This window comes from Polypterus senegalus, chromosome 1 (assembly GCF_016835505.1).
Source record: "Polypterus senegalus isolate Bchr_013 chromosome 1, ASM1683550v1, whole genome shotgun sequence".
Classification (NCBI taxonomy): domain Eukaryota; kingdom Metazoa; phylum Chordata; class Cladistia; order Polypteriformes; family Polypteridae; genus Polypterus; species Polypterus senegalus.
The window spans coordinates 32,170,209-32,186,821 of record NC_053154.1 but is presented as its reverse complement, the minus strand read 5'-3'; the positions used below and the strand labels follow the sequence as shown (position 1 = coordinate 32,186,821).

The 16,613-nt window shown below is 40.8% G+C and overlaps 1 protein-coding gene across 2 annotated transcripts; it reads right to left on the bottom strand.

Moving 5' to 3' along the window:
* Window positions 1-920: 920 nt before the first annotated feature.
* LOC120517751 (leukotriene B4 receptor 1-like) lies at window positions 921-11,892 on the bottom strand. 2 transcript variants are annotated; one of them, XM_039740225.1, is made up of 3 exons: window positions 11,753-11,892; window positions 3,821-4,321; window positions 921-1,778 (listed from the first exon to the last, which is right to left on the bottom strand). In XM_039740225.1, the coding sequence occupies exons 2-3, from the start codon at window positions 4,306-4,308 to the stop codon at window positions 1,193-1,195; spliced, it is 1,074 nt and encodes a 357-aa protein (XP_039596159.1). In that variant the 5' UTR covers window positions 4,309-4,321; window positions 11,753-11,892; the 3' UTR covers window positions 921-1,192. The 2 variants fall into 2 exon arrangements, with proteins under 2 accessions (XP_039596159.1, XP_039596154.1); XM_039740220.1 differs by lacking the exon at window positions 11,753-11,892 and adding an exon at window positions 8,965-9,048.
* Between the last annotated feature and the right edge of the window lie 4,721 nt (window positions 11,893-16,613).

The window sequence follows — 16,613 nt, the reverse complement described above, 5'->3', positions numbered from 1 at the left end:
TCAAAAATAAGGTCTTCTTTTTGGTAGTTCTTGCCATTAATGCCGTAAGGAACCTTCGGAACTGACCTCTCCTTTTGGCGGTTTCCGTTAACAGAGGATTTATTTCACGACAGAGATGCACAAGGGTCACCACCGGTCCCCTTTTCTTTTTACCTGCCACGTGGTTGGCTCCCTGCCTATATACATTAACGACATCTCACGCTCATGTTGCTCCTCACTCGCTTCCTTACTTTCCTCAGCTGTGCTCACTGCTTCAAGCCTGTTATTGTTCGCCTTGCTTCATGTCTTCCTGCTGGTGACTCCTGCTTTTTCATTTAGTTTCTTCACACTCTTAATCCTCTGGGCTACTCTACTTTTAAAGGTCGGCGCACCAATTATGTTACTACGAAACTTACAACCACCAAAACTTTGTAACGGCACCAGGCTTCAGATCAAACCTCTGCACAAGAACCTCATTGAGGCATATGTCTTCGCTGGAACTGGCTCAGGGGAGTATTTATTCCTCACATCCCTCTCATACCCTCTCACCTCCCATTCCAATTCAAACGCCTCCAATTTCCAGTAAGGGTCTGCTTCGCTATGACAATAAATAAATCACAGGGCCAGACTCTAAAAAAGGTCGGCACTGACTTGACGCAACATTGCTTCTCACATGGCCAACTGTATGTTGCATGCTCAAGAGTAAGCTCAGCAGACAGCTTGGTCATTTTACAGCCCGAGGGCAGAACTGCAAATGTCGTTTACAAAGAGATCCTTACATCCTAAAAATGTGCATTTCTCATACACAACATTTACAATCATAAATTAAACTCTTTACAATCATCAAATTCGCTCTCAATGCTAAAATAAGCCCATGATAATTACATTGACAATCATGTTACATTATTTTTAAAATATTTCCTTTTCTTTTTCATAACTTCTTTAATACATTACTTCTCCGCTGTGAAGCACGGGTATTTTGCTACTCCTATACTAAATGACATATAATAGAGAAATATGCATTACATGGTGTCCTGAAAACATTAACAATGAGGGCTACATAAGTTGATTACTTAGGTTTCAACTTGACTCAGGCAGGTAGCACAGCTAGTTCTATAATGCAGCATCAGGTTCAGTCTCTTTCTCAGCTCTGTTGTTCATGCCCTACATGTGCCTAAAAGATAAACTTGCCTGAAAGAGGTTGCTGAAGACATTAGGAGAGCATGGGTTTTCCACAAGTCTTGTCTTTGATTGAATTAGTATCTGGTATCTTGGTCATTTCAACTGAGTCATTGCGGCTGATCTTGGTTGCGCGTGAAAAACCCCGTGATGATCCATCAGAATTACTGGCCACAAACAATTTCGCCATGAAGTTCACACCAGCAGAGCGAATAAAGGAGCTCCCAGCAAAGACGTAGAGGATTGGATTAATGCTGCTGCTTAAGAAAGCAAAGGCTGTCACGTTAGGCTTCATAGTCTCAGCGGCTTTCAAAATCCTTGTTGAGTTGTTCAAAATTCCCGATACTTGCATCATGTTGACAATGTGGTAGGGCAGCCAGAAAACTGTGAAAGCCACAACAATGATCAGAATCAGTCTGCTTGTCCTCTGTTTCTTCTTAAATCTGGCGTCTTGTAGTTTGCGGCCTACATTAGTATAGCAAAATACAATGAGGATGAAAGGTAAGAAAAAGGCAGAAATGGACTCCATCAGATACTGGAAGATTTTGTGATTGCTGGAAGGGTGATAAGGCATGCAAATATAAATAGTAAGGCCTTTGTGTAGGTATGGCTGAAGATCCCTGCAAAAAAATAAGAAGACAAACAGAAATGAGTATGCTGTGACAAATCCAATTTCAATTTATTTTCACACATGCAGGGTACAGTGAAATTTTAACTTGTGTGTTTCTAGAGCAGTCTGTGTGGGGACCTAAACCAGGTCTTCAAAATTCTCAAAGGCATTAATAAAGTAAATCCAGCAGAATTCTTAGAATTAAATGGTGAATCACATACTACAGGGTACTTCTGTGTGTCCAAAATGTAACCCACTGGAGCATGATCACCAAGTATGACTAGTCAGATGTGGGCATTACCTTTAAAACCTCCAGATTCTTCCTTTCTTAAATTATGCTTTACAAATATAAACAGACTGACAATGTATAACGCATTATGTCAATTAGCTCACAAGGAGTTGCACTTCTATCTGACATGCCATCTGAACAGCAAATTATGAAGTATTATGTGGCTAAATAAATTGTTGTTACAGATTCCTTTCTCTCGTTGATCCACACCTACATTTTTGAGCTCAACCATCCATCCACTATGGAACAAACAGTGCAGAGGCCAGAAGCTATCCCTGCAACATCAGGCAGAAACCAGCCCTGGGTAATGTGCCAGTCAATCACAGGGCACACTCACTCACATACCCTCACTCACTCATACTGGGCCAATGTAGAATTACCAGTCAACTTAACATTTACATCTTTTAGATGCAGGAGAAAAACTGTAAAATATCTCACTCAGACTAAAGCATATGAAATTTGACAAATGAGAGGAGACCATACAGTCCAATAAGCTCATGTGTTTAGCTAATAGCTAAGCTCTCCCAATATCTCATCCAAACACTTTCCTAAAGTTGTCAAGGTTGCTTCTTCAACTAATTGTCTCAGGATTTTGTTTCAGATTTCCACAACTCTTTGAGTAAAGATGTGCTTTCTACCTTCAGACTTAAATGCACTTCCCTTTAATTTTCACTAGTGCCCTTGGGTACGTGATTCACTGTTGAGTTAAACGAATTCTGCTGGATGTTATTTATTAATTCCTTTGACAATTTTGAAAATCTGGATTATGTCCCGGTGGTGCAGTGGTAGCACTGCTGCCTCGCAGTAAGGAGACCCGGGTTCGCTTCCCAGGTCCTCCCTGTGTGGAGTTTGCATGTTCTCCCTGTATCTGTGTGTGTTTTCTCCGGGTGCTCCGGTTTCCTCCCACAGTCCAAAGACATGCAGGTTAGGTGCATTGGTGATGCTAAATTGTCCCTAATGTGTGCTTGGTGTGTGGGTGTGTGTTTCCTACTGTGGGCTGGTGACCTGCCTGGGATTTGTTCGTGTCTTGGCTGGGATTGGCTCGAGCAGACCCCTGTGACCCTGTGTCAGGATATAGTGGGTTGGATAATGGATGGATGGATGGATTATGTTCCCATGCAGTCTTCTCTGCTCGAGAAGAGGTTTAATTCTCTGGGTCTGTTAGAGTAGGGTAGAGTAGAGTAGGGACATGTCCTTAAGTCCTGGGATGCACTTGGTTGCTCTCCTCTTCACAGTTTCAAGAGCTTCAAGTGACTTTCTTGTAGTGTGGTGACCAGAACTGCACAACGTACTCCAGATGTGGTATCTCTAGTGCATCATATAGTCTAAGCATAATGTCTCTTGATTTATACTCAACAGTTTTAATGATATAACCTAACATTTTATATGCTTTTTTAATCAATCCTGCACATCATTTAATTGATTAAAATGTTGTGTCAACAGAAATCCCTAAATCCTAAATCTTTAGGAGAGTGTCTCCGATCTTGAATTTTTAAAGCAGGACATTTAACCAGAGAGGCAAGGCCAGGATTTTAATCTTCTGGAGCTGCATGTTTTGGGATATGAAAGTTCCCAGGGAAACCTAAGAAAATATGAGAGAACATGCACATTCTTTGTATAATGTGACTTAATCAGGATTAAGATCCCATCTACTCAAGATTCAACAATAATCTCTTTACTGGAGACTATAATAACAGTTTAGATTCAAAACAGTCCTGCGTTAGTTCCTGCAACCCATTATTTTTCACCAGTTTAAAACTTACTTGCGATAAAATAGCATGGGTATGGCAAAGAGAAAAGCCAAACTCCAAAGGCCCAGCAGTATTTTCATCATAGACTTCTTTGTTCGGAGTTGTTGTGAGATTAAAGGCCAGTTCACAGCTACATAACGGTCCAGGCTCATGATACAAATGAGGAAAATTGAAGCGTACATATTGACACAACCAAGGTAATGGATCAACTTGCAGACAACTGGTCCAAACTCCCAAGTGCCAGCTGCCAAAAATCGCAAAAAAAGGGGAGCAGTGAGAAGCAGCAGAGCATCAGCTATTGACAGGTTCAGAACCATCAGGCAGGTGACTGAACGGCGAGTAATGCGGAAAATAATTGTCCATACTACAAATAGGTTGCCGGGGAAGCCAAACACGAAGGCCACAACCAGTATGGTGATACCAATGATATTGCCAGTTCCAAGGCCGCTGCTGGTTGTGCTGGTGAGGCTCATGTTGGGAGATGTGATGTTTGCCATCATAATGAAGATACAGCTGCAGAGAAAGCAAAATTAGTTTGTTTAATTTGTAATGTTTTATAGGAAATTTTACTGTACCCTAAATTACAACTTTTCATTGGTTGACAAATCCATTTCCGCATCTGATGACAAAAAAAATACTTCTGAATGTTGACATATTTTATTAAAAGTCATCATCAAGAAATTCTTTCATTAGTAATTTTTGGCTGTAGAACTAGACTTTAAACACAAGGTTAATGGTGCTGTATGACTCTGAGCATATCAATCAGCATGCATGTTCTCCAAATGTAAAAAAAAAATCAATTAAAATAAACACTATATAAAGGCCCTGTATGAAAATAATTCATTTATATTTTTAATGTTATTTTTTGAGGTTTTGCATCTAGTGCTTGCACAATGGAGTCTTAAGCAAAAAATTCTGACTTTTTAAAAAATGACAATACATAGAAGAGTTATAGAATCATCCATCTATATATTGCAGGGTCATCTCATCTGCCTTGGACACAAGGCAGATAATAAACCAAGATACCACTATCAGCTCTCTTTCCAACAAAGCCACACCATTCACACATTCTCTCCCACACCACAATGATATCCAGGTTAGAATCAGTGGTGAGTGTAAAACTGGCTAAATAAATCACAGCATATGTGTTACTATGCGTGCCTGATTGTATCATACTGTGATGTTGGAATGTCTGAATATTTACACTTGCCCAGAGAGGAGGGTTGGTGCAGGTTGTGCCACAGCTGGCTTCCTGATGCTGGTATGTACCTCAGTGGTGTCAAGTAATTGCCAGCAGAGTGAATGAAACTGGAGAGTGGGTGTGTTTGTGTATGGAAAAGATCTATGGCGATACTTCTTCTTCTAATTAATAGTATTGCGGAATGGTGAGGGGAACCTGTGAGGAGTGCATGGTACTGCTAGCATACCAGTGTGGTGTAATTAGAGTGGGTAGATTAGAACAGCTGAAAGTGATGGTGCATTCTCTGGAGGCAGTATTTAATGACTGAGAGCGACACCAGCATGTGGTTTGGTGTGGTTGAAGTCTACATCTACTTGACTAGTGTGTTTGTCGGCAGTATTGTTCTCGTATTTTGCATATTGTTATCTGACCTGATGAACTCATTGGAGAAAGAGCAATACAGACTGATTCCCAATTTACACTGAAGAGGAGAACCAGTGGTGCATGAGAGATCTGGAAATTGTGTGAACAGGAAATTGAGAGAAGATAATAGACAGTGCTTATTGGTTAGTGGCTTCTAAATATCTTGAAGTAACGGAGACATGGAACTAAGCACTATAGTCAAGGTGGAGTGCTGAGTTCATTTTGACCTTGTTTTTACCATTTATTTTTAATTCTCAGAAGAATGTCCATCTAGACTTTAAAAATATTTAGATTTTTTTCAATTCACTTTCATTTAGCTTATTCTATTGAGGCCTGGGTCTATTAAGTGCACAAACGAATCGGATATTTCAAGGCACCTAATTTAATTAAGATCAATTTTGTTGTGCACTATAAAAAACTTTGGAGTGTCTGTGTCTCTCAGTGTTTAAAACATGCTGGAGTGAAAGGCATGGGGCATCATACCCACCCAGAGTTGTCTCTTGCTTTGTATTAGATGCTTCCATCATACGCTCTGGCTCTGTGTGGTCCTTTAATTAATAAGAATCTTATTCAGAAAAGAAATGGACTAATAAAAGTAATGTGATTATTTGGCAACCAGTTGTTGGTAAACTGAATGTCCTCTGATCTTATTAATTACACAACCACGAAAAAGAAAACTGAACTTTGAAAGACTGGAAATTTACAGTAGTTAATATGCAGGTACTTCAGAACGGCTGCTGTAGAGGGTATAAACTACAGGAGGTTTTACTTGCGACTTTTAAGCCTATACCTTGGTAAAGGTTCTAACCACTGCAGGATTTTGGAAATTAATACAAGGGAAACTGGATTTATTACCTTAAAAACCCTCAAACACAGAGAGAGTTCAATATTTAGAGATAAAGGAAGAGGAATAAGAGGAGAATTTTAACAAAAAAGTAGCTGGAAGGAGGTGAGAGAGCACAGAGGGAGCTATTTCAAGAAAATATTCAGGAAAATAAAAGAGGAACAAAAACACTACACATTTACTTAATACATGCTGAATTACTGGTGTTAGCACCAAGGTTGCCATAGTTAACGAAAACTAAAATCAAAACTGAAACTATTAATAAAAAAACATTTCCATAAACTGAAACAAAATAATTAACAAAGCTGAAATGAAAAACTAAACAAAACTGTTAAAGTAGCTGGAAAGACTAACTGAAATAAAATATTAACATATTAAAACTATTTTTAGTTTTCATTTTTGAATGAATATTCTTGCTGTTAGTTTTTAACCCTAAAACTCTAAAACAGAAACTCATCCACCACAAGCTGTCCTCATCTATTCATCCATTCAATAGCGGCTGGTGATGGATGGCGGGTGTTCACACAGCATTTGCGGTGACACAGCAAACGGACTACGGGCGTGTAAAGCATGTGACATAGAAAGCGATTTACTGTGCCGCCTTTCTTTACGCTTCTTGTATGTCAAGATGTAATTCAAACTCCTGAAGTTGGAATGTGCTGGTCAACAAAACCTTTACCGTATGGACAGAAGAATCACAAGTGAGTAATGTTTCAGTTTATTTCTCAGGTGCCTGCGTTTTGTTGACAATAATTCACCTGCCACTTCGCACAGGAGAACAACAAAACCTAGTATGCGTGATTTTTGAATGCAATATTGAAGGCATTCATTGTAAGCACATTGTCTTGGCGCGAGATATGTTGTGTGCTGTAGACATTTACAGTAAAAAAAAACTAAATTTCATTACAAATTGTCCCATTCCGGGCAAAAAAAGGTTAAAAAGTACCAACAATCAGCGCACATTTGTTCAGCACAAATGACAAAAAAAATATTTTTTTAATTGATTATAAAAAATTGTTCATACACAGTATATAGTAAACAATGTGATGTAGTTAGCTTTAAAGCTCATATCTTAACATTTTAAGTGTACAATTCTGACTGTGACACAAAACTTAACTCCATAGTAGCTCTTTAACTAGACCATAATTACTAAAACTAAAACTAATAGATATAAAAATAAAATAGAAATGTCTTTGTGAAATAAAATCTAAATTAAAACTAAAAATATATGCTGAAGGAAAACTAAAACTAAACTGAATTTCCAAGTAATGTCAGTAAAAATATAGAAATTAAAACTAACTGAAAAAGTCAAAACTATAATAACCTTGGTTAGCACTGAATGATATCAGATCTATGTCAAGATCTGATGTGCAAATTGTGATTGTTCCTTGTCGGTTCCTTGGTCTCTTAATTTTCTTTTGACATTGCTTTCGGGGGATATAGAGACCAAGGAATCCGTTGGTCATATTTATTTTGTGTTTCAAAGTGTTTTTAATTCTTTTAAAAAGTAATCATGGTTTTCCATGATGCCATTTACTTTTGATTTATTTTTTGTTCTGTGTAACAGCTGGTTGGTGTGGGGATGTGTCCTGGAAGTTGCATTTTATGACATCATCAGCATGACCATATATAAGCAACCTCTGTGCTGGAGCACTTCATCCAAAATTGTGGATTAAACTCAAACCTTTAGTGTTTGTTCTTTTGTTGTATTTTGAATATTTTGGTTACAAAACATATTCTTATTCTTTGACTACAAGATTTAAAAATTGCCTCTGTTTATGTGTTTGTTCTGACTCAGAAAACGACTTAAAAGAATTAGGAGATGAGATGTAGTTGAAAAACTCAAGCCAACGTTGTTAGCAAAAGTCTAATTGATCTGTCCTCTACTTTAAAATGTTAATCAAAAATCAAAGACCTTAATACCAAAAGCAAGTTCATTAACCAGGAAAGGTTTTTGTTGCAGGAATCACACCCCAGCTCTGTTTCTATGCCATCACACTAATGATGTCATGCATTGCACGTTGCCGGGGCCTTCTGAGACGATCACCACAGCTACCAATATGCCTACTTACTTACTTACTTTATCTTCTCCCTTTATTCCTTATGGTGAATGATAATGGTAATGTCTCAAATTGGCAGTGCCCATAACTAAACAAATGCTGTCATGGCATAACAGAAAGCTAAAAAGGCCAAAAAGTCAATTCATTAAGGCAAAAAACCTTAACCATTAAAACCCCACAGTAGTTGCATAGTTTGCTGTTAACACTTCAGTTAATATTATAAAATGTTTATTTTTTGGTTTATGGGTTCCCTGCACTGTTTGCTATGATTTTTGCTACATATTCTAAGCTTTGTGTAATTCATTCTTGTCTTCTGGGTTAAAAGTTTTGGTTTGCATTTTAAACATTATCTTGACTACAGTTCCATTCAAAACTGCGGCACTCATTACAATCAACATACCAATGGCACGGAACCCCAGTGTTTATCCCAGTTTTGCAGACTGTCACAACTTTTGCACTGAGGATGCCATATTCCGTTCACTTCATATCACCCTGGCACATCAGGATAATAAAACTTCTATGCCTGAATAATGTTTATAGGTTACAGATCAAGATTTAAATCAGATGTATTATCAAAGCCAATATCTAAACTCCTAGATTCAGGATAAAACCATCTGCCAATGGACTTTGAATTTCCTAATTGGCCGACCTTAGCATGTGCAGGTTGGCAGCATCGCTTCCTCCATGCTGATCCTCAATACAGACATCCAATGAGATAAAGCGCCAAGCCACATGGCTGTATTCCTTTTTCCTGTTTGGTGACAAAAAGCTAAAATGAAATTTGCAATGTAGTGGGTATGTGGGATTCTCAACGATTACCAGCACTGTACAGATTCTTACAATACCGAATAAAAACTTCTAGATATTTGTATCTAACTGGAATACAAGTTCATTACTGATATATCAGATTCATAGGTGCCACTGTGTAGATAGATGTAAAGTTTTTTAGTATATGTTGTGAAAGATGCCCCCGGACACAGACAGATACTGAGACAGCCAGATGTCCAAATCACATACGTTTTGTGCCTCAATACAATACCACAGTGCATAATTAGCCACAATGCTCACAGTCCTTTTGTCACATCTGCTCCCTCTACTACACTCCTCGCAAGCTCCGCCTTCTTCCACTCGACTTCGGCTCTCCGAATGGAGTGAGGCAGCCCCTTTTATGGCACACCTGGATGTAATCCAGGTGCTCCTTGATGATCTTCCAGCAGCACTTCCTGGTGTGGCGGAACTGCTGCAGTCCATGGCTCAGGAACCATCCAGGCACACCCAGGTGGCAGCCACGGACCACCACAGGGATGAGCTTCCCAGCTTTGTATCCGTGGCCCTGATGGAATCCAGGGGGGCTGCCCTCTAACTACCAGGGGAATATATTGCCCCTCACCCGGTCCTTCCTTGTTCCAGGCATCCCGATGGGGCAAGGTCCCCAGTCATCTGCCACAATGTACAGTATATGCATATGTGTGTATTTATGCTAAAAATGTACATACATATTGGTGTTCAGATATATGTAATTCCTTATACTATATTCTCCTTCCTTGTCTTTTTATACTGAAAAACCTATGTCTATATAAGCTTATTGTTGATGAAAAACCAAACCAATTTCCCTGTATGGGACAATAAAATTAAAGCTGAGTTGACTTAAATTGAGTAGACCAAGTAGCTATAGCTCAATTCAGTTTGTTGATAGCACAACCAAAATAGGCCAACAGTAAGTACCAACAATGATGAGATTGGTTAAGGAGAAGAGATGCTCATTTTGACACTGAGATACAAGACACAAATCTTTCCTTTAATTTCAGCAAAATCAAGTAGCTGGTCATAGACTTCAGGAAGTAAGACTCAGGTCACACTCCCTTCTACAGAGATGCTATTGACAAAGTCAGCAACTTTAAACTTCTTGCAGCTGCCATCAATGATAATCTAAAGTGCACACATCACATTTTGCTATGAGCACGAAGACTCACCAACACCTTTACTTCGTTAGATATCTGAGGAAAACCTAAATGTCTCCATGTATGCTCACAGACTTGTGCAGGTTCCTATTGAAGTCTGTCCTCAGTAAAAGGATTGGTGAGTCTTCTTGATGTGTTGAGCAGTATTTAGATCATCATGTTTTACACTGCATCACATCCTTGTAGGGCACCTGCTCAGTCCAGGGCTTCAAAGCACGACTGAGACTAACGTCAGCACAGAATATCACTGGCACATAATTCACTTCTTTCCCAGACATCCTGTATATACAGTAACACATCCTGTCTTAGAAAGTGGGGATCGATCTGTTCTTAACTCAATTTTTCTTTTTGTAAAAACTTGATTGCTTTGTATGGATTGTAATAAAATTAATAAAAAAAAAAGAAAATTTTCACACGCTGTCATGTAAGGCCTCTGGAAGAAACAAAAAATGATAGACTTACTCGTTAGTTCTCAATTGCCTTTTTAACTTATGACTGTGGGCAATGTGTGAATTAAAAATAAAAAAAGAGTTCTGCTCCCAAAATGCAAAGTCAAAGAGGCTTGTCTCTCTCTGTACCTTTGTCTCTTTTGGCTTTGTGTGTAAAACACCAGCAAGAGGTTGGTTTGTTCAGCACAAACATGTTGGCATTCATGCCATCAAATAAAAATCAGAAAACAAATATAAACTTCAAGGTCAAAGCTAAACACAGTTATCCCTGAATGGTAAATATTATACTAACAAAAAATAGACATAAAGAAAATTGACAAGGCAAATAAATGTAAAATCTCACACAGAGGATGTAAGTATATTGAAAAAAACTTGGGAGTTCTGAAAGTAAAAAAGTACACTTTATAAGAAATTGCTTATATGTGCTTAATCGTCTCATGACTGGGATCAAGTGGGCATTTTAATCATACCATACAACAATTGACAGTAAACTTTCTTCTAACAGTAAAATCTGATGAACTCCATTCAGTAGCAATGGGTATTACCCAGGACCTTAGTCTACTTTAAATGTCAGTCCAGCACATGACACACTCCCTCACCCACAGTCGACAAGTTTAGAGCCCCCATTCAGTCCCACCATATTTAAGAAAACCAAAGGAAACTGGGTGAACAAAGAAGGAACATGTAATGTCCACACAGGGCGCTCCTCTGCCAGGATGTAAAGCCTCAACTAAGTGCTGCTGTACACCAATGCTATTCTCCATTCCAGTTAATTTTGATTGATAAAAGGTTATATTTATTTAGTTTACATTAACAGTTCAAAGTTCCCCCGAAAAGAGAAAATATTTATGTGAAACATTAGAGTTTCATTGTTAGACAGTCATTGGAGATTATTATCTAGCTGGTCTTCCAAGATGCTATTTTAGAAATATTACATGTTCATGGCATGTGTACAGTTTGCTGTTTAAAATATACAAATACGCTAAAGTAAGATTGATTGAGTCAGAAAAGAGTATTCACAACCTACCCTTACAGGAGCAGACTGGACTTGGTCTTCTGCAGTCACCACTAGAACGAGGGAAGTTAGAGGCTGTGCTAGTTTTGCATCCTGCCCCCAAAATAAATCATACAGTGCTAATGTTGAAACCTGACAAGCACGCCACTGCATGAATATGAGATTGCACCAGCCGAAGCATACTGAAGAGGAAATGCGTTTACTTCTGCTGTCAAACCTTAGTTTCTCAACAAAGAGTTGCATAGTTCTTCATTTAGGAACACCCTGTCCTTAGCTGAGGGTAATTCAAATCCATGCTGTTTTGCTTATTGCTGCATCAGACTTGTACAATTTTAAAAGAGGAAATAAGTTACATAACATGCTATAGCCTTTTAATTAAGCCACATTTTTAATGAGATGAAATTAATTTAAGTGCCATATAAGTAATGAACAGCTAAAGAACTATCCATCCATCCATCCTCTTCCACTTATCCAAGGTCGGGTCTTGGGGACAGCAACTTGAGCAGAGAGGCCCAGACTTCCATTTCCACTTCTTCTAGCTCTTCCGGGAGAATCCCAAGGCATTCCCAGGCCAGCCAGGAGACATAGTCCCTCCAGCGTGTCCTGGGTCTTCCCCGGGGCCTCCTCCCGGTTGGACATGCCCAGAACACCTCACCCGGGAGGCGTCCAGGAGGCATCCTGATCAGATGCCCGAGCCACCTCATCTGATTCCTCTCGATGTGGAGGAGCAGCGGCTCTACTCTGAGCCCTTCCCGGATGACTGAGCTTCTCACCCTGTCTTTAAGAGAAAGCCCAGACACCCTGCGGAGGAAACTCATTTCAGCTGCTTGTATTCACGATCTCGTTCTTTCGGTCACTACCCATAGCTCATGACCATAGGTAGGAACGTAGATCGACTGGTAAATTGAGAGCTTTGCCTTATGGCTCAGCTCCTTTTTCACCATGACAGACCAATGCAGAGCCTGCATCACTGCGGACGCCGCACCGATCCGCCTGTCAATCTCACACTCCATTCTTCCCTCACTCGTGAACAAGACCCCGAGATACTTGAACTCCTCCACTTGGGGCAGGATCTCTCCCCCAACCCTGAGAGGGCTAAAGAACTAAAAAAGTATAAAGTGAAAAATGTAGTAGTAAAACTTGAACTCCATTTATGCGGCCATTTATTTTCTCGCCATATACTAAATATTCAGACAATTTTAGTGTAAAATGACTACAGATCAGTGGCATTTACATCTCACTTTATGAAGATCTTTGAGAGAGTCCTCTTGTGGCATTCAAATTCAATTCAAAAAAACTTTATTAATCCCAAAGGGAAATTGCTTGTGCTCGGTTACAGGTGCTCACAGATATTGACTAAGGGAAAAAAAAAAAAAAGTAAGTAAGTATTAATGTCCTGTTATATACCAATCAGTGCAAAAAGCCACATACAGGGTTACAGAGAAGAGTTGTAAACTTTTATGGCCGTTGGGAGAAAGGATCTCCTATGGCGCTCTGTGGAGCACCTGATGGTAATCAGTCTCCGGCTGAAACTGCTCCTCTGTTCAGCAAAAACACTGTATAGCGGGTGAGAAGGATTATTCACAATGGATTGTGCTTTGGATAGAATCCTCCTCTTCGCTACTACATCCACTGAATCAAGCTCCATGCCTAGCACAGATCCGGCCTTTCTAATTGACTTGTCCAACTTGTTCTTATCAGACACCTTAATATTCCCACCCCAACAGACCACTGCGTAAAAAATTACACTCGCCACAACGGTCTCATAGAACATCCTTAGAATGGTGTTACATACGTTAAAAGACCTGAGCCTTCGAAGAAAGTACAACCGACTCTGTCCTTTCTTATAGAGTGCCGTTGTGTTGAGTGACCAGTCAAGTTTGTTGTCCAAATGGACTCCCAGATACTTGTAATCAGAGACCATGTCCACTATCTCCTCTTGACAGATATAGGAGTCGCGGGAGTCTTGCTTCTCCTAAAATCCACAACCATTTCCTTTGTTTTCCTGATGTTTAGCTGTAGATGATTGCGCTCACACCAGGAAACAAAGTCATCCACAACAGACTGGTACTCAGTGGTGTCACCCTCCTTTATACACCCAACAATCACAGAGTCGTCAGAGAACTTCTGCAGGTGACATGACTCCGAATTATATCTAAAGTCAGATGTATAGAGGGTGAAAAGAAACGGAGACAGTACTGTCCCCTGGGAGCTCCAGTGCTGCAGATCAAAGTCTCTGACACACAGTTCTGTAGTCGGACATACTGGGGACGGCAAGTCAAATAGTCCATGATCCAGGAAACCAAGCGGGTGTCAATGTTCATGTTCATTAATTTCTCCCCCAGTACTGCCGGTTGGATGGTATTAAAAGCACTGGAGAAGTCGAAGAACATCATCCTTACAGTGGTCCTAGGCTTGTCAAGGTGAGAGTAGGTGCGATGTAGCAGGTGTATTATGGCATCATCAGCTCCCATGAACGGCTGATAGGCAAACTGAAGAGGGTCCAGAGAGGACTTCACCAGGGGACGAAGTGTATCCAGGATCAGTCTCTCAAACACCTTCATAATGTGCGATGTTAAAGCAACAGGCCTGAAGTCGTTCTGGGCACAGGGACGTGGTGTTTTGGGTACCGGCACAATGCATGATGTCTTCCACAGTGTAGGTACTCTCTGTAGAGACAGACTCAGGCTGAAGAGGTACAGGAGGACACCACATAGTTGGGGAGCACAAGATTTCAGGACCCTCGGATTGATCTTATCCGGGCCTACAGATTTTGTAGGGTTGATCTTACTCAGGCCATGTTTTACCTGATCCACAGAGATGTTGATTTCTGGGAGTGCAGAAGTGGTGACTGTTCTCTGTGTAGGGGAGGACATAGGAGCAGGAAAGTGTAGATTGGGGCTGAAGCCGGGGGAAGTGTGAGACATAGGGACATCAAATCTATTGAAGAAAGTGTTGAGGTCGTTTGCCGTTCCTCATTCCCTCTATAGCCTGGCCGCTTGTCTTATAGCCAGTGATGCTCCTCATGCCCTCCACACCTCTCTCGTGTTGTTTTGCTTCAGCCGTTGTTCCAGTTTTCTCCTGTATGACTCCTTCCCCTCCTTGATTTTACCGGTTAGCATTTTTGAGCCTTCTTCACTGCTTCCTTATCACCAGACCTAAAAGCACTTTTTTTTGCATTTAAGCACGCTTTAATGTCCTTGGTGACCCAGGGTTTGTTGTTGGGGAAACAGCGAATATCTCTCATCGGTACACAGGAGTCAACACAGAAGTTAATGTACTCCGTGATGCAGTCCGTCATTCCATCAATGTCCTCGCCATATGGTGCACTGAGAACCTCCCAGTCTGTAGCCTCGAAACAATCCTGTAGCATAGCAGTCGCTTCTTCTGACCATCTTCTTACACTCCTCACCATAGCAGGCTGTCTTTGAACCAGGGGTTTGTATATTGGCATGAGGTGGACCAGGTTGTGATCTGATCTCCCCAGGGGGGGAAGTGCTGCAGCACTGTAAGCACCTTCAGCATTGGCATACAGCAGGTCTAGTGTCTTCTCCCCCCTCGTATGACAATCAACATACTGAGTGAAAGTGGGAATGGTCTTGGTCAGCGATGTGTGGTTAAAATCCCGGAGATCAAGAGAAAGGCGTCAGGGTGCCGAGTCTGGAGTTTGGCTGCTACCGAATGGATGACGTCACACGCTGCCGCGGCATTCGCGGATGGAGGAATGTACACCGCAGTTATTATCACTTGGGAGAATTCTCTGGGTAAATAATATGGGCGAAGTCCAACAGCCAACAGTTCAATATCTGGACTACAAACGCGCTCCTTAACACTCACATGACCGGGTTACACCACATGTTGTTGATGTAAACAGCCAGCCCCCCTCCTTTCCTCTTCCCGCTCTCTCGCCTCGTCCTGTCACTCCGTATCGCGCTGAAGCCGTCCAGTGTAATATTAGAGTCTGGCACATTACTATGTAACCAAGTCTCTGTAAAACACATCAGACTACACTCACGGAAGATGTTTTCAGTCTTTAACAAAGCTGTCAACTCGTCCATCTTATTGTCCAGAGATCTCACGTTACCCATGATGAGAGACGGGACATACGGCTTGTACTTTCTCATCCTTTCCTTATGTGCCGCGCGTTTCTCTTCCACCTTGGCTCCCTTGCGCCGCTTCCTTCCACCTCTGCATCCCCTTATCGTCCTCCTCCGTATCTCCTCCGGAATGTTTAGAGTCCTAAACAGAGTCGGATCCCTGATGCCGGCCGGCTTCAGTGCAATCAGCTGTTCCACGGTGTGAACAAAGGAGCCGCCTCCATGCTGCTGCGCGCTGATCACCCGGAGCGCCGAAAATGTAATTAAAATTGTGTAACTAAAAACAAGAACACTTTCAAAACGCATGATTTGAAAGGGCGACCCTACTATTTTAAATACAAAAACAAAAAAATTATAAATAAATAATTGCAAAAAAGTAAAAACACACGATAATTCTGGAAGCACCCGCACCAAGCTGCTGCACGCTCGCGCATGCGCATCAACCATGCAAATGGTTGCATACTACTTGAACTCACTACTATCTGTTTATCAGACAAAGAAAGATTGGAGTACAGGATGCAATTATCTTTAGCACCAGGCTTATTCTCATCTGGACAAAACTGGCAGCACTGTGAGGATTATGTATTTAGATTTCTCCAGGTCCTTCAGTACCAACCAGCCATCCCTGTTAAGGGGTAAACTAAGATACGAAAGTGGATAACCCTATGGTGTCCTGGATAATGGACTATCTGTCAAGGACAGTATTTCTGATGCAACTGTGAGCAACACTGGAGTAACACAAGGAACAGTTCTGTCTCATTTAATCCTCACTCTGT